This window comes from Schistocerca piceifrons, chromosome 11 (genome assembly GCF_021461385.2).
Source record: "Schistocerca piceifrons isolate TAMUIC-IGC-003096 chromosome 11, iqSchPice1.1, whole genome shotgun sequence".
NCBI lineage: Eukaryota > Metazoa > Arthropoda > Insecta > Orthoptera > Acrididae > Schistocerca > Schistocerca piceifrons.
Window position 1 is genome coordinate 139299922 of NC_060148.1, and position 18332 is coordinate 139318253.

The following is an 18332-nucleotide window of genomic DNA, read 5'->3' on the forward strand; positions in this document are numbered from 1 at the left end:
TTGGGGTATTCCCTTGAGCAACAACATGGTTTTCAAGTCAGAAAATTCTATTCACCCTCCGGTGGAGTATTACTGTATTTGGTTATTTGAACTGAAGTTCAGCAGTGGAATCTTCTGCCTTGTGACCGTTAACGTTCCGATTACCTGCTCTAGCAGTTGACGTAAATTTCTGGCAGTGTAGTTTCCTCATTGTGTTGTTGCTGTCCAGCATAGTGTGTAGTTTGACTGCTCCATGTAAGATTGGTTGTCGTTTTTCTCTTAAAGCCTTCAGCCGAATTTAAAATATTGTTTCACGTTAGTCCTTTGGTTTTTAAAAATTTTAATGTTGCAGAATTTTAAGTCTTGGTCCTTCAGCCGATTTCTAGTTTGACTTGTGCGTTTAAGGCCTGCAACCTAGTTTAAAGTACTGTTTCACATAAGCCCTTTGGCATTTTAAAACTTTTAATGTTGTTGAATTTTAAGTCTTGGGCCTTCAGCCGATTTTGAGTTTGAGTTCTTTTGCTCTTAAGGCTTTAAGCCTAAATTAAAGAGCTTTTTCACGTAAGGTCTTTGGTATTCTCTAAAAAAATAATGTTATGGAGTTTTAAGTGTTAAGCCTTCAGCCGACTTGAATTTAATTTGTTTACTTCAGCCTAACTAAAGAACTGTTTTAAGTAAAGGCTTGCCTGTTAAATTTCTGATTATGGTTGCGTCTTAAATTATTGACCTTCAGACATTTTTAAGTTAAAGTAGCTTTCAGCCGGTAATTAAGTCCCAAGGATTAAAGCTGTGAGTATTTTTTTTGGGGGGGGGATCTTGTAATGTTTGATCAAATAAATAAAGTTGTATGTTTGAGTGTAGCTGACAACCATTATTTTGGACCCTTTACACAATTTAGACTATCTGTCCTGTCCTGCAGGATTAGCAGGGCGTCTCACTATTGTCTTTGTCCCCTTGTAAACGTGTCAGACGAAATGTACATCCCACCATTCTAAATTGGCATGTAGCTTTTCATCAGACTGTAACAGGAGGTTGCGATGAAAATTAATTCCCTGCACCATATTGAGGCTTTTGTGGGGAGTGACTGAAAGCGAAATATCATCCAGCTTTTCACAGGCGAGTAACGTCTGGGAGTGGGTTGGGTATGCCATCTGAACAAAATAGACCCATTGTGCATTTTGGACAGTGCTGGCACATTCACAATCTTATCCTCTAAGTGCTCAATAAAAACAGAGGTTTCGTTTCGAGAAAGGGGTACCCATCAGTTCTGCTGCCTAAGTAACATGGTGAATATTGATCATGTCACTCTCAAGCACTATGTTGCTCCCAAGGTGTTGCTAGAGAGGGGAACGAGTTAGGGTCATACTTGTCAGTGTTGTAATCAACCTTTCCTTTTTTAGAGACTAATGGGGTCATTCAGTCCCCAGCAAAAGATGACTTAGCCTGCTTCATTGCAGGTCATCCATCCTGATGACACCACCGTCGATCAAGGGCTCTCCCCACAGGTGCCACCCAGCCATAGCAAAGGCCACCTGGAATGATGGGTGTTGATGGGAGTTTTGATGCCCCATGAAGACAGTCATATACTCCTTGGCATACATGGGGAGTTTACAGCTGAGGCATCAGCAGTGCAATCCCTGTGTTTTCATGGGACTACCACCAAATGGGTACATGACGGCCCCAACCCAACGGACTGGCTACTGTGCTGGATATTAATCGCAGAGGAATCTTATAGTGTCATGGGGTCGAAAGAGAACAGGAGACGACGGAAATAGATGGCATACCCCATAAAATGTCCTCACCCAGTTTCAGGTAGAGATGCAAAGCCATGATGACAAGAGATTCAGGAGATAGAATCTAAGGGCACTATAGATAACTTGTGCACCAGGTAAGGCATCCTTCCCCATATGGTACGCACTTCTGTAGAATTTGGAAAGTGGAAGGTCAAACCATAGAGTGGGACCTGAACATATGGCCAAAATGTGTGTGACTCCTTTTAGTCGCCCCTTACGACAGGCAGGAATACCTCGAGCCTATTCTAGCCCCTGGACCTGCTGGTTGAAGTGATTTGGTATTTATCTCGAAGCACAAGACACCAAATGGGAAGTCTTACCTACCAAACTGCTCGAGTGAGATATTCGAAAAAGTGCAAAGGACAAATACCAGGACTTACATCTTAAAGGATAGAAGTGGCACTGAAATTGCCGGATGCTTTTACTCAGAGGAATTGAGCTCAGAACCACATGTATTTCTCTAAGTGCACATCACAAATAGTTGAGGAAATAAGCACTAGTTAAATACCTTAGTTTTACTGCAACAGAAAACAAATGGACTGACGATGAGGATTTGCTGTATAATGTGGTGCACAGAGGACAACCAGCACAGCAGCTTAATATGCTCAAAAGGATATTTACTATAGGAGGTGGTGGTGTTCTCGACAAACTACGAGTCGAATTACACGTTCTGTGGTATAACAACAGCTGAGCTGGTACAAAGTCTCAAAAACGTTTTCCTCATGGTGATAAGGGGATTAAACTCTTTGCTCAGGCGTGTTTGGAACATGACGCTTTATATGCAGGAGACAAAGGTCTTCCAAGCCGTCATGCTGCAGACCTTATGTTAGCCTATCAAGCCAAGGTAATATGTGTGAGAAAAGATATTGTTCTAGGACACTGTAGCACAGAATTTTTAGTGGCTACAACAATGCATGGTAAAAGCAAGTTGGGCATGGATGTGAATTTCAAGCAAGTTATGAACGCTGCACATCGTGCTCTGAACATTAAGAAGAAGAAAACTATGATGAAGAAGAAGAGGCTAGGGCAGATTTGTTCAAAAACTGTGTCCTGCCAGCAATGTGTGCAGCGAAAAGAGCCCTGAACCGTAAAGGACTGGTTAGAGCACCAGGGTTCTACTGATACCTCAGACATTAGGAGGTGTTATCCCCTTCCTAATTCCTGCATTTCTGTACTCTCAGGTCTCTCAGCGCTAATTTCACTGGCAGGTGGTGCTGCAGCTATTGCCAGAACAGTAAAGAACGCACAGAACCCCCATGAGACATAAATACATGATGGAAGTGGCAGCCATCAGAAATGGACCAGACCAGAAACCATATAAGGAAGCATTAGGGCTCTTCATAAATTGAAATAAGGCTCATTAGCTATCCTACCAGACAGGGTGCTTACAAATTCAAATCTCCTCAGGTTTGTTAAGAAAAAATTCAGGGTTCCTAGATTCTGTGGTGTGTTTATGCAGTATATTTTACCAAAAACTATGTGGAATTTAAGATAATGTGGAAATGTGAATGTAGATATTACCAGGCCCAGGATGCTAGTGGGTGGCATAAGCTAAGAAATTAGAAATAATGTCTACTAACACTACTTTGGAGAGGTGCAGCCATCAGAAGAATTGCAAAGATACTTAACAAACAGAAGACGTTTGCTCTACAATCTTCATCAATACCAAGATATTAATACCTGTGTGGGCATCTGTGAATCATATTCCCACTACTTTTCACCAAGAAGGATATATAAGTACGTGTGTTAAACATCCACTGATCAATTGAGGTTCAGTGGGAAAATAATCTGACTTTAAAATAACGATCGTCTGTATTACCGGATGCGGAGTATTGCACTGATTGGATTGGAGACGCACAGCACCATTCAGAATGTTAAGAATGTTAACAATAAACTTCATTTGGAAATTAATGATAGAAAAGAAATTGCAGATATACAGCATGCTGCAGTGGATGACTGCTACCTATGGATTATGGCTCGGAGACACCCTGACAGCATCACTACCATGTTGAATAATGCTTTTCATGTAGCCACATGATGTTGTGCGCAATAGGCTGCATGATGCGCAACTCCACTCCCAACATCCATGGCGAGGTCAATCTTTGCAACCACAACACCATACAGCACGGTACAGATGGGCCCAACAACATGGCAAATGGACCACTCAGGATTGGCGTCAGGTTCTTTTCCCCGATGAGTGTCGCATGTGCCTTAAACCAGACAATCGTCATAGACGTGTTAGGAAGCAACCTGGTCAGGCTGAACGCTTTAGACATTCTGTCCAATAAGTGCAGCAGGATGGAGGTTCCCTACTGTTTTGGGGTGGCATTATGTGGGGTTGACGTACTTGCCAAAGGTGGCTATGGAAGACGCTGTAACAGCTGTACAATATGTGAATGCCATCCCCAACCTATAGTGTATTCATATTAGCAGCATGTTGGCGAGACATTCGTCTTCATGGACGAAAATTTGCGCCCCAATCGTGCACATCTTGTGAACGACTTCCTTCAGTATAACGACATCGAGTGACCAGCATATTCCCCAGATATGAACCTTATCGGGCATGCCTGGGACAGTTTGGAAAGGGCTGTATACTGACAACGTAGCCCATCAACCACTCTAAGGGATCTACAATGAATCCCCATTGAGGAGTGGGACAATCAGGACCAACAGTGCCTTGATGAACTTTTGGAGGCTTTGCCACGACAAATACATGCATGCATCAATGCAACAGGACTTGCGACTGGGTATGAGAGGTACTGGGATGTAAACCAGTCTGGACCACCACCTCCGAACGTCTCGCTCTATGATGGTACAACATGCAATGTGCCATTTTCATGAACAATAAAATGGGCGGAAATGATGTTTATTTTGAACTCTTGGAGCTGTGGTGATGCATACATTTTTTGATGTATTTATCTGTACTGCAGGCACATCAATAAATTCTGTCTGGCATCTGAATTAATGTAGTGTGAATACTTCTAATAATATGACATTGTAACTATGGGCACAGATTATTGGACTATCTGCCCAGTAGAGACACAGGAAAATTCCTTTCTAAGCGTACTGCTTACATGGCAGTAATATGTATATTGTGAAATTTACAGCAGTTTCACATAGCACCTTTGCTGCTCCTATCAAGTACTCTTCAGTAATTATGTGTTATAGAGACTTGGTGTATTTTTCGGATTCTCTTGTTTTCAAGAATGGACTTGCTTCTGACGACTTGCATTACTTTGTAAATATCTTACGTTGTTAATCTTGTCTCAGTTGGGTTGTCTAAGTGATGACCAAACAGCAAGGTCATTGGTCTCATCAGATTAGGGGAGGATGAGGAAGGAAGTCGGCCGTGCCCTGTCAAAGGAACCATCCCAGAATTTGCCTGAAGTGATTTACGGAAATCACAGAAAACCTAAATCAGGAAGGCCGAACATGGGATTGAACCATCGTCCTCCCAGTTTGAGGCCAGTGTGCTAACCACTGCACCACCTGAATCGGTCTCTTGTTCTGGTGTTAGTGGAGTAGTTAGATGTAGATCGAAAATACAGTTACAAAGAATGGCTGCTGATTTAGCATGTTGCATATTTTATTTTAAAGAGAAGGATAAATCATGTATCAAAGCTTTATTTAGTTCACATCACAGTCGTTTGTTGGAATGCTAGATAGGATTTCTACCATCCATTGTCGCTTGTTCACTCTTGCTAAGTCCAGTGCGGTGTTCCCTGCGTCCTCCTTGGCGTCCCTATCGGCCCCTGCTTCCAGCAGCGCCATCGCCGCCTCTGCGTTGCCGTAGGGTGCCGCCCAGTGCAGAGGCGTCCTACCCCACTGATCCTTGGCATCGACGTCGGCCGAGGACGCTGCCAGCAGCCGCACCACTGCCGCATGGCCTCTCCATGCAGCCAAATGTAGAGGCGTCTGCCTCACATCGGTCCTGGCATCCACTTCTGCCCCATTCCCGATCAGACACCTCACAATATCAGCATGTCTCTGCTTCGCTGCATAATGTAGAGCGGTCCACATGGTCCATCCTCTGTGCCCCACATCAGCACCAGCCCCAAGCAGCACCTGCACTTCCTCCATTGACCCCCGTGTAGCTGACTGGAGCAGCCCCCTACTGTTCATGTCTGCAGGAAGGGTCCTGCAAGAAACAGAGAAGTTCTCGTATTTTTCTCAATATATACACTGTTTATGAGGTAAACTATAACGACCAGTTCTAAAAACATGTCAGAATAGTGAAAACTAATGAATCTTCAAATTTTCCTCCTCTATCATATAATACAGAATAGTGGAAAAGTGCCCCTCCATTGAAGTACAGATATACAATCGCATCATCCTCATAAAGCTTCACTCACTCACCATAAGAAAGTCTTACATTCCATCACTCCACAAATTCAGACGTTACATTTTGCCACATAGATTCCTGATTGTGATTCATATGAGCTCAGGATGCTATTGTTAATCAGTGTTTGCACTTCATTGAAAGAGATGATTAACGCAGACTCTACTTGTCCTCTACACTCAGCAAATCATCCTAATGCTAGCAATTGCAACTAAAAAAAACACTTATTCCCGTATTTAAATAAAATTTCCTACTGTGGGAGAAAAAATTTTGAATCTATTTACTAGAAAATTTACTGACACAGCCCCTTCAAACAGAGAAAGCTAAATCACTTAACATTTCCAGGCTGAGATGCTGTGGTCTGTACTTAAGACTCTCCCCTGATGTTTCGCCTTCGACTGCGGAAGGCATCCTCCAAGAACAATTGGCGAACTGCCCAGTTGGCAGTTCGCCGATTGTCCTCGGTGGATGCCTTCCGCAGTCGAAGGTGAAACGTCAGGGGAGAGTCATATGTATGGACCACGGCATCTCAGCCCGGAAATGTTAAGTGATGACAACAACTGCCGCGAAAGCCTTCATTCTATTAGAGAAAGCTAAAATTTACCAGCAAACCTTTTAGACGAAATATTTCAGGTATGGCTATGACACTAATTCGATTCCCCTGCCCCTACACACAAACACATTTGATGGGACATGCACATGAGTCCACATGCACAGATAAACACGACTGCACAGTAACGAGCAAGCACACATGCATTCAGCACACACACACATACACATGCACACATGCAGTTACTCACTCACTTACTCACACACACACACACACACACATACACACACACACACTCACACACATTCTTAACCCATGTTCTTGTCGGTGCAATGCACCAGAAAGCAGCTGAGAAGTCTGCAGTTTATGAGACAAAATTAATGCTTCATCTACAGACCTGAAGTTAAGCTAGAAGAAGGCGTTAGCGACCACAATGTCGTTGTGGCTTCTATGTCAGTGGAAGTTACAAAAAAGATAAAGAAACAGCGTAGAGGCTTCTTGTTTGGGAATGCAAATAAAAGTGTCATTAATGAATATCTTCATAGTCAGCTCCAAGGTTTCGCTGTGGGACACAAAGACATTGAGCATCTTTGGTCAGAATTTAAAGGTACTGTCCCCACGTGCTAGAGAAGTGTGTGCCTAGCAGATATGTAGGGGAGGGAAAGGCTCCACCTTGGTACAACAAACAAATTAGGAAGTTCCTGAGAAAGCAAAGAATTTTGCACAGTCGTTTTTAACGTAGTCACTGCCCCACTGATCAACAGAAATTATGTGAAATGAAAGTAGCTGTCAAAAGATCAATGAGAGATTATTTTAACGAATTTGAAAATATTTCATCTGCAGATTCTAAAAACAATCCCAAAAACATTTGGTCGTACGTAAAATCTATGAAATCACAAATAATTCAATATCTTCTCTTGCTGACAGTACAGGTAATGTAGTGGATGATGGTAAACAGAAGGCCGAAATTCTAAACCTAGCTTTCAAAAACTCGTTTCGGTAGAGGACTGCAGCACCTTTTCCCCTTTCAATTATCAAACAAACGCAAGGATGGCTGACATAGTGTTTAGTGTAGATGGGATTGTAAAACAGTTAAGATCCTTAGACGGCAGGAAGGCACTGGCCCAGACAGTATCCCTGTAAGATTATATGTTGACAATGCTACAAATATAGCACCATTCTTATTCATCATCTATCAGAGATAATAGCAACAGAGGATCGTTACACAGTACTGGAAGAAGGCTCAGGTCATAGTAATCAATAAAGAGGGTAGAAAATCGGATGCACATAATTAATGACTAATTTCACTGACATCGATTTGTTGTAGAATCATGAACATATTCTGTGTTCACACATAATGAACTTTTCCGACTCTGAGAAGCTCATCTGCAGAAACCAGCACAGTTTTAGGAAACAGCGGTCATGCGAGACACAGTTGGACCTCTTTGTGCATGATATACGACAGGCTCTACATACTGGCTCCCAGGTTGGTGCCATATTTCTCGACTTTCGAAAGGCGTTCGACTCAGTTCCTTACTGTCGCTTGCTGCATAAAGTGCGTTGCTTTTTACTATTTACTTAAACGATCTGGTTGATGGTACTGACATCGGCATTAGACTGTTTGCCGATGATGCTGTAGTTTACAGGAAAGTAGTATCACACGAAAGTTGTGAAGAAATCAGTGAGGAATTGCAAAAAATAAATGTGTGGTGTAATGACTGGCAGTTATCTCTCAGTATTAATAGATGTGATCTACTGCTTATAACAAGGCGAAAATCCCCATTATTATACGAGTACAAAATAAATGCCCAATCTTCAGAAGCGGTAATATCCGTCAAGTATCTGGGTGTGACTATTTGAAATGATCTCATATGGAATTATCAAGGAATGGTCAAGGCGGTTCCTAGATTTCAGTTTATTGGTAGAATCCTGAAACGATGCAGCCCTTCAACAGAGGAAATGGCTTACAATACGTTAGTCCGTCCAGTCTTAGAGTATTGTTCGTCTGTATGGGACCCTTATCTGTTGGGTCCGATTCAAGAGATTGAGAAAGTCCAAAGAAGAGCGGCAAGATTCGTGACTGGTACATTTAGCCACCGCTAGAGCGTTACAAATCTCATAGAAAGTTTGAAATGAAACACACGACGCGCTAAACGGAAGGGGCTGCTCACTAAATTTCGAAATCCGATCTTCGCCAGGGATGTAGAGCTTATATTATTACCACCAACTTTCAGATCGCTCAATGATCACCATTCAAAGATAAGGGTAATTAGGGCTTGTACAGAGGCGTTCAGACAGTCGTTTATCCCTCCCGCGATCGGCGAGTGGACCAGAGGGGGGGAATATGACTTTGCCCCAATTGTGCACTCCGCACACACCGCTTGGTGGTTAGCGGAGTATATATATAAATGTAGATGTGGATGTACATTGCAAACCGAAATATTGATCCAAATAAACTCCAGTTTCCTGACACACTGTTGACCTCACAACGATGATGTATGCCTGCACACCATTTCATTCACATGTGACAGCATCACTATAATGTGGCTAAGATGTGCAGCAAAATTTTTTATATGTTAAAGAAAATTAAGAACAAGTAGCTTCACTCATTCTGCCAAGTAAGATGTTATGGCTGATAAAACCAATTTCCATCAGTCGATGCAGCAGTCGCCCGTTTTCCTACTAACAATAAAATCATAGAGTTCACATACTCAAAATAAACCACAATACTCTGACAGATGTGTGAGACTCTCCTTGATCTCTCCTATGGAATGAAGAAATAGCAAATGAAAATTCTGAATTACCATAAAATCGTTAACGGCTGGTATGTGGTTTTGAGCCACGCGGGATTAGCCGAGCGGTCTTAGGCGCTGCTGTCATGGAGTGTGCAGCTGGTCCCGGCAGAGGTTCGAGTCCTCCCTCGGGCATGGGATTGTGTGTTCGTCCTTAGGATAATTTAGGTTAAGTAGTGTGTAAGCCTAGGGACTGATGACCTTAGTAGTTAAGTCCGACAAGATTTCACACACATTTGAACCTTTTTTTGTGGTTTTGATGCACACAGTGCTACACTAAGCTTAGACTTCGGCGAGTTATTTCCCTTTGCCAGCTACTGGTTTGTGCATCGGTTCACGCATACCCACAGTTTGATGAGGAATTCTCGGAATAATGCCACTTAGAGAGGTTAAAGTCATGTCTAGAGATTCAAAGAGTCCAACAAAATAGAAGGGAGTGCACTTGTACACTTTGCTACAGAACAACCAAGATTATCCACAGTCAGACATTTAGCTATCACTACTCCTATTGTAAGGAACCTGATGCACGCTGATTAGGGACATTGTAAGAGTCACCATATTCTTTCTATTAGTGCACATTTTATTGTCAGCTGGTTTCCCCACTATCACTTCCAGTGCAAGAACTTCCCTGCTGCTGTACAACAGATTTTGTGGATGGCAGAGCTACTCGAATCCGGTATTTTCCTAGGGCAGTTATATATGCACATCTGTGCCTCAGTGTTTTTTGGCCATTTAAACGTGGTAAACACATGTCTTCAGTGGGACGAGATTCTGCGATGTGTAAGTGTTGTTTCTGGTTCCAACAGTGACGTCAAGCTGTAAAGGTGCCCTTGAGGTGCAAACTCTGGACAACATCCTGCTACATACAAGTGAGCTGTGGCAGGACACGGTGTACCAGTCAGTCTGGTGAATGGCGTTCCTGGCACTGACGTCAGTAGGTATAATGAACGACTCGTCATCCTGACGAAATATTACGCTTCCCACATGGAAATCTATTAGTTTCTCAGGAACTACTCTGCAATTTTCCTCTACGCAACATATATATGAACTTCATTAATGGCAGTGATATACTCCAAAATACAGTCTGCCTCTACATGTTACTTGCTACTCTGACACATTTTGGATTGGTGTATGTGCAATTATTAATGGGACACTGCTTAAACTTACGATTTTGTTAGAAAAGTACCACCCACATTAGGTATGGAAAGAAGTTTGTTATACATTATGTAATTTTAACTTTATGATTCTGGAAAGATGTTTATCACTTGTATTTTTATCTTAGTTTCCACCATTCTCAGAAGAAAATGATACAATAGTAACAGGGATTTTCTCTGCCTCGTGATGACTTGGTGTTGTGTGATGCCCTTAGGTTAGTTGGGTTTAAGTAGTTCTAAGTTCTAGGGGACCATAGATGTTAAGTCCCATTGTGCTCAGAGCCATTTGACCCATTTTTTTGAGTATGATATTGTTTACAGCATTCCTTGTAAACACCTAGTATCCATGCAGTACCGTTGAATACAATCTATTTTATGATTTATCTGGCCCACATTGATCTAGATGTTTTTGCTGTGGGGTGGGAGCGGAATAAAATGACATTTGGATGTAGTACCATGGTTGTTTTGCAATGTTTCCTTGTTTTACATGTTATTGAGCACCATTCTTTGACCACCAACATCTGTGACTAGCAACAGTATTTGGGTGCATGATAGAGTTATTACACTCCTGGAAATGGAAAAAAGAACACATTGACACCTGTGTGTCAGACCTACCATACTTGCTCCGGACACTGCGAGAGGGCTGTACAAGCAATGATCACACGCACGGCACAGCGGACACACCAGGAACCGCGGTGTTGGCCGTCGAATGGCGCTAGCTGCGCAGCATTTGTGCACCGCCGCCGTCAGTGTCAGCCAGTTTGCCGTGGCATACGGAGCTCCATCGCAGTCTTTAACACTGGTAGGATGCCGCGACAGCGTGGACGTGAACCGTATGTGCAGTTGACGGACTTTGTGCGAGGGCGTATAGTTGGCATGCGGGAGGCCGGGTGGACGTACCGCCGAATTGCTCAATACGTGGGGCGTGAGGTCTCCACAGTACATCGATGTTGTCGCCAGTGGTCGGCGGAAGGTGCTCGTGCCCGTCGACCTGGGACCGGACCGCAGCGACTCACGGATGCACGCCAAGACCGTAGGATCCTACGCAGTGCCGTAGGGGACCGCACCGCCACTTCCCAGCAAATTAGGGACACTGTTGCTCCTGGGGTATCGGCGAGGACCATTCGCAACCGTCTGCATGAAGCTGGGCTACGGTCCCGCACACCGTTAGGCCGTCTTCCGCTCACGCCCCAACATCGTGCAGCCCGCCTCCAGTGGTGTCGCGACAGGCGTGAATGGAGGGACGAATGGAGACGTGTCGTCTTCAGCGATGAGAGTCGCTTCTGCCTTGGTGCCAGTGATGGTCGTATGCGTGTTTGGCGCCGTGCAGGTGAGCGCCACAATCAGGACTGCATACGACCGAGGCACACAGGGCCAACACCCGGCATCATGGTGTGGGGAGCGATCTCCTACACTGGCCGTACACCACTGGTGATCGTCGAGGGGACACTGAATAGTGCACGGTACATCCAAACCGTCATCGAACCCATCGTTCTACCATTCCTAGACCGGCAAGGGAACTTGCTGTTCCAACGGGACAATGCACGTCCGCATGTATCCCGAGCCACCCAACGTGCTCTAGAAGGTGTAAGTCAACTACCCTGGCCAGCAAGATCTCCGGATCTGTCCCCCATTGAGCATGTTTGGGACTGGATCAAGCGTCGTCTCACGCGGTCTGCACGTCCAGCACGAACGCTGGTCCAACTGAGGCGCCAGGTGGAAATGGCATGGCAAGCCGTTCCACAGGACTACATCCAGCATGTCTACGATCGTCTCCATGGGAGAATAGCAGCCTGCATTGCTGCGAAAGGTGGATATACACTGTACTAGTGCCGACATTGTGCATGCTCTGTTGCCTGTGTCTGTGTGCCTGTGGTTCTGTCAGTGTGATCATGTGATGTATCTGACCCCAGGAATGTGTCAATAAAGTTTCCTCTTCCTGGGACAATGAATTCACGGTGTACTTATTTCAATTTTCACGAGTGTATATTCCTACAGGCATTATGCGATGACACTTTCCCATACACTACAGTCTCATCAACACACCGTCGCAGATTGCTGCTGTCAGATCACTTACATATAAAGAATACAAAAGCGGCCCCATCACACTTCCATGAGGCTCTCCTAACTGTAGCCTCGTCTCTGCTGAAAACTGGCAGTCGAGGTCAACACAACTGGTCGGCTCTTTTTACCCTTCTTGTACACAAGAGTCACCGGTGCTTTATCCAGTCCCTCGTGACTTCGATGTGGAAGAGCGATTTGCGTTAAATGCTAGTTAATTAAAGGGACAATAAAATGAAGTACTCGCTGTAAAATTCCATCCAGACCTGGCGACTTACTTGTTTTCAACTCTTTCAGCTGATTCAGTATGGTGGGGGTGGCAATTGCTACGTCCCCCATACGGGTATCTGAGTGCCTTCAAACGACAACATGTCAATATAATCTTCCTGTGTGGCTGATATCCTGTACGCAAAATTTAAAACTTTGGCTTTCATTTTCCTCTCATTTATGGGCACATCGTACTTGTCAATGAGTGACTCGATTGAAACCCTCGGTCCATATAATGATTACACTTATTCCAAACTTAAGTCATGTTCTGTGTTAGATGTTTATCCAAGGCTTGGCTGTGGAGTTTGTTGTGTGCTTCGTACGTCGATGTCGTGACATATACGTGACTTGCGACTAATTTTGGGTTGTGGACATTGCTGCGCTCTTTTCTGATCACTCTGCCATCCCTCAGCATTTTCCGAGTTTTATTATTCAACCATGGTTGGGCTTTTACATCCTTATTGCATTTATAGGGACATTTACGATTTGTACAGAAACCAGATGACAGTTATAAGAGTCGAGGGGCATGAAAGGGAAGCAGTCGTTGGTATGGGAGTGAGACAGGGTTGTAGCCTATCCCCGACGTTATTCAATCTGTATATTGAGCAAGCAGTAAAGGAAACAAAAGTACAATATGAAGTAGGAATTAAAATCCATGGAGAAAAAATAAAAACTTGGAAGTTTGACGATGACATTGTAATTCCATCAGAGACAGTAAAGGACCGAGGAAGATAAGTTGAACGGAATGGAGTGTCTAGAAAGGAGGATATAAGATGAACATCAATAAAAGCGAAATAAGGATAATGGAAAGTAGTCGAATTACATCAGTGGGTGGTGAGGAAATTAGACTCGGAAATGAGATACTTAAAGTAGTAGATGAGTTTTGCTTTTTGGGGAGCAAAATTAATGACGGTCGAAGTAGAGAAGACATAAAATGTAGACCTGGCATTTACTAGGAAAGGGATTCTGAAGAAGAATAATTCATGAACGTCGAGTATAGATTTAACTGTCAAGAAGTCTTTTCTGCAAGTATTTGTGTGGAGTGTAGCCATGTATAGAAGTGAAACATGGACGATAAATAGTTGAGACAAGAAGAGAGTAGTAGATTTCAAAATGTGGTGGTACAGAAGAATGCTGAAGATTAGATGGGTAGATCATGTGACTAATGCTGAGAAGAGTAATTTGTGTCTTAACTTGACTAGAAGAAGGGATCGTTGGTAGGATATGTTCTGAGGCACTAAGTGATCAGCAATTTAGTACTTGAGGGAAGCCTGGAGGGTAAAAATGGTAGAGGGAGACCAAGAGATGAATACACTAAGCAGATTCAGAAGGATGTAGGTTGCAGTAGTTACTCAGAGATGAAGAAGCTTGCACAGGATAGAGTAGCATGGAGAGCTGCATCAAACCAGTCTCAGGACTGAAGACAACAACACCTCCCTTGCACGATTTACAGTCACACTATACTTTGCTCTCATTCGTCTATGTCCGCTCAAAACGAACTAAATAATCTCTATTAATTATCAGAGCAGGATGCTAACAATTGTACTAATTCATGATCTGTCCAGGTTAAACACTCTCCATATATTTTTGATGAACTTCAGTTATCATTGGCGCTGCAGTGACCTAATGATCGCAAGTATCAGTATCTCTAATGATACTGTCCATAACGTCACACCCATCTTTGGTTTCGAGGTCTAAAATTCTTTTTCAGAGCTGCTTTAGCCTGCTCTCTACTCGGTATCAGGGATGGTCTCTGCATAGGTTTCCACTACCTCCAAGGGATACTGCGATTGATTCTTGAGGTTTCTACACAAGTAAAAAAGTTGTGTGCCATTTATCCTGTCTGTAGTGTCCGTGCACTGAGCACCGAAAGCAGTGTTGTGAGACTAAAATATGCTGCCAGTGACTTGGGTTGCTCTGGGTTTGCAAACGTGGACCCAGACGTTCTAGAGTGGTCGAGTGGAAGGGGGGGGGGTGGAGTATGGAGGCAATTCTTGACGACACTGTACTGGACCCTCATGGTAGTTGAAGGTGAAGCTGGGAGTATGTGGAGCAGCATTCGCTCCCAACAGGTGCACGGACATGACCTACTTGTCACACAGCGAGTATGACTGGATAAGTGGACACAAGCTGCAAAATCACTTGTACTTCAGACATTCATTGCTATGATCACCAGTAGAATCTCATTACGTTTAGAGCCGCTCCATTTTTAAAAAAAGAAAATCTGCGAATATTTTTCGTCAGACTTAAGGGACTTCGCAGCTCCTTTCCATTACTTCCACAAAGAATAGCACTTCAGAATTTCGAGAAGGGACAGTAACTCTCGTTGATACAGTTCGAAAATGGCCTGCAGCACTTAGCGCCTACTCATTGGAATTTACAGTCATGGAGCATATTATCAAGTATGGGAGCATGAAGAAATTGCCAATGGGGAGAAGCTGGTGGAAGTATAGTTCCGCAAGCCCGCAGCTTACAAGGAAGCCCTCAAGTGCGAGTTCGCAAATTAAATCTTTAGAAAGGCTCATTTGAAAGCATTGTGTTAACAATAGTGACTGGAAAAATATTAGCTGATAATGCCTCATCATGTGCATCAGGAGGGAGACAGGAATTGACTGAGCAGGAGGTGATGACACCAACCTTTTACGGGGTGTGTGTATTCCACTTCACAAAATGGAAATCGTCGACATTCAAGATATATTAAAAGCAAACCATTAACTTCCACCGCGAGCACCAAATGAAAAATGGTGTGCCACAGTGACCACAGAGGTTCACACCATTACGATTTAAGGCGAACTCCTTGGAAGTTGCAAACTTTGAAGAATGTTCAGCTGGGTATCCAGTCTCAAAGAATGCATATCGAATCATATTGGTGTAACCTGGTGATGAGAACTGATGGACTATGATGACATGTGACCGAAAGTGAAAAAGTGTGTCTAGGAGCTTATCGTGGAATTGGCTATACTTTAAGGCATAGCTGCAGACAGTGCGATAATATGTTTTACAGGCTCAGAAAAATCAAACATCCAGAAGCTGTATTTGTTCATCTTGCAATGTCGGACACTTTTCAGGGTGGATGCTTTGTGCTAAAGGAGTATGATTTTTATATGCAGACCAGAGGTCACACAAAAGCCAGTTATTTTGACCAGTTATTGGATAATAGCAGTGCTCATACCATAGTTGTAGTACTCTTACGCCCATTTTCCCTTTCTTGCTTGGTGTGACGTAAATGTTCCCTGTTGCCCTTACAATATCATGCAAACGAGAAAGAATCGCAGGGGGCTTAACTCCTCCAACTTCTAACAGCAGCCGGCCGCGGTGGTCTCGCGGTTCCAGGCGCGCAGTCCGAAACCGCGCGACTGCTACAGTCGCAGGTTCGAATCCTGCCTCGGGCATGGATGTGTGTGATTTCCTTAGGTTAGTTCGGTTTAAGTAGTTCTGAGTTCTAGGGGACTGATGACCAGAGCTGTTAAGTCCCATAGTGCTCAGACCCATTTGAACCATTTTTTTTTTCTGACAGCACAATATATAACTATCCAGGATATCTACCATCGAAATTAGCAGTCGACATAACTGAATAAGAGTCTGTTAAGGTATTTGATATTGATACAACACCCTTGGTACTTCCTCTTCAAATCCCGACTGGTCGGAGTTGAAAACGACTTCCATGTTGAACGATGCGATAAGTTTATCTCATCCACAAATTATTGGGCCAATTTCGCAGTTTGCTGTGACTCGTCAAGTTGACACTTCGCATGAAATTTCGTTATCTTATATCTTTCATTTTGGTAGCACTCTTTAAAATTATGAAACCTCCACTGCATGAAAAGAACTAATCAGAATGGTGCAAAATGATTACAGGATGACTGAGAAAAGAGAAGTAAATTTATAATGAAGACAGAACAACATTTTGTCACAAGTAACAAAATCCGCATAATTGTCCAAAATTGTGTTGTACGTTATCTCAGTGCTGATGTATGCCACAAGGGGACGTTGAATAATATTCTGTGGTTTTAAAATGTCAAACCAAAACACTTTTAGCTGCCTACATTTTCAGTTATTTTATTTAAGCAAAGAGTTTCAGCACTACATTGCACCATCTTCAGGACCCCTGACTGACGTGTAGGAAGAATCTCATCTTTGGATCATTCAATACATAGTCCAGCATTCAGTGACTGGTAACCGATATATATATATATATATATATATATATATATATATATATATAAGGTGGTCCATTGTTCGTGACCAGGCCAAATATCTCACGAAATAAGCGTCAAACGAAAACCTACAAAGAACGAAACTTGTCTCGCTGGAAGGGGGAAAAGCAGATGGCGCTATGGTTGGCCCACTAGGTGACGCTGCCATAGGTCAAACGGATATCAACAGCGTTCTTTAAAATAGGAACCCCCATCTTTTATTACATATTCGTGTAGTACGTAAAGAGATATGAATATTTTAGTTGCACCACTTTTTTCGCTTTGTGATAGAGGGCACTGAAATTATCACAACTGAAAATATGTATCCTACCCCCATGAAAATGTTGATTAGAATACTTTGAACAAATTTGATTTCTGATAACAACACTTCCCCTTCATGTATACACTTGTCCTTACCCAGTGTCTTCATTTGCATAAACATTCGATACATATATTGCACAAATCTCCTCCCTCCTCTCTGTGTCCACCTCTTCTTCCACCATTTCTCCATCCACCCTAAGCGTCCACCTCAGCTGTCTCTGTCTTTACATATCCTACGCCCCCTTCCTGCCCATCCCTTATGGCCTGTCTCTTCCACCATGTCTCCCTCCCCCTGCCTCTGCCCATATCTTTTTCTCTCTTTCTCTGTCCTCCTACTTCTCCTCCACCACACTTTCTTCTGTCATCTCCTCCACCTCCCCTCTGCCTATATCTCCCTCCTCAAATCTCTGACCATCCTCTCCTGCCCCTTCTCTCTGTCCATTTTCTCCCTCCATTTCTATCTCATCCTCCCCCATCCACCAGTCATTCTCCTATCTTTTCCTCCCTTCACTTCCTCTTCCCCACCTCATCCTCTTCATTTCCTGCATGTCACTTTTCCCATCGGACTCCTCCTCTTTTTCTTGTGTATATCAATGACCTTTCATCAGTAACATTACCAGATGCCAAGTTTGTTTTGTTTGCCGATGATACAAACATTGCAATAAATAGCAAATCAAGTGTAGTCTTAGAAAGATCAGCCAATAAAATATTTGTGGACATTAATCACTGGTTCCTAGCCAATTCTTTGTCACTAAACTTTGAAAAAACACACTACATGCAGTTCAGAACTTGTAAGGGGTGTCCCAAGAGTATATGTCTAACATATGATGACAAGAAGATAGAAGAAGTGGACAGTGTTAAATTCTTGGGATTACAGCTT

The 18332-nt window shown here is 43.3% G+C and overlaps 1 protein-coding gene across 1 annotated transcript; it reads right to left on the reverse strand.

The window, feature by feature from the left end:
* Window positions 1–5399: 5399 nt before the first annotated feature.
* LOC124719813 (GA-binding protein subunit beta-1-like) lies at window positions 5400–17928 on the reverse strand. Its single transcript, XM_047245003.1, has 2 exons — window positions 17789–17928; window positions 5400–5910 (listed from the first exon to the last, which is right to left on the reverse strand). Exons 1-2 carry the CDS (start codon window positions 17926–17928, stop codon window positions 5400–5402), a joined length of 651 nt encoding a protein of 216 aa, XP_047100959.1.
* Window positions 17929–18332: the final 404 nt, after the last annotated feature.

What these genes read in the sequence shown, in the direction of transcription:
- LOC124719813 (XM_047245003.1), bottom strand. Translation starts at nt 17,928, where the DNA reads ATGGGGGAGGATGAGATAGAAATGGAGGGAGAAAATGGACAGAGAGAA. An exon ending in GAAAGTGTGGTGGAGGAGAA is followed by an intron (nt 5,911 to 17,788) that starts GTAGGAGGACAG and finishes TGTTTCTTGCAG; the next exon opens with GACCCTTCCTGCAGACATGA.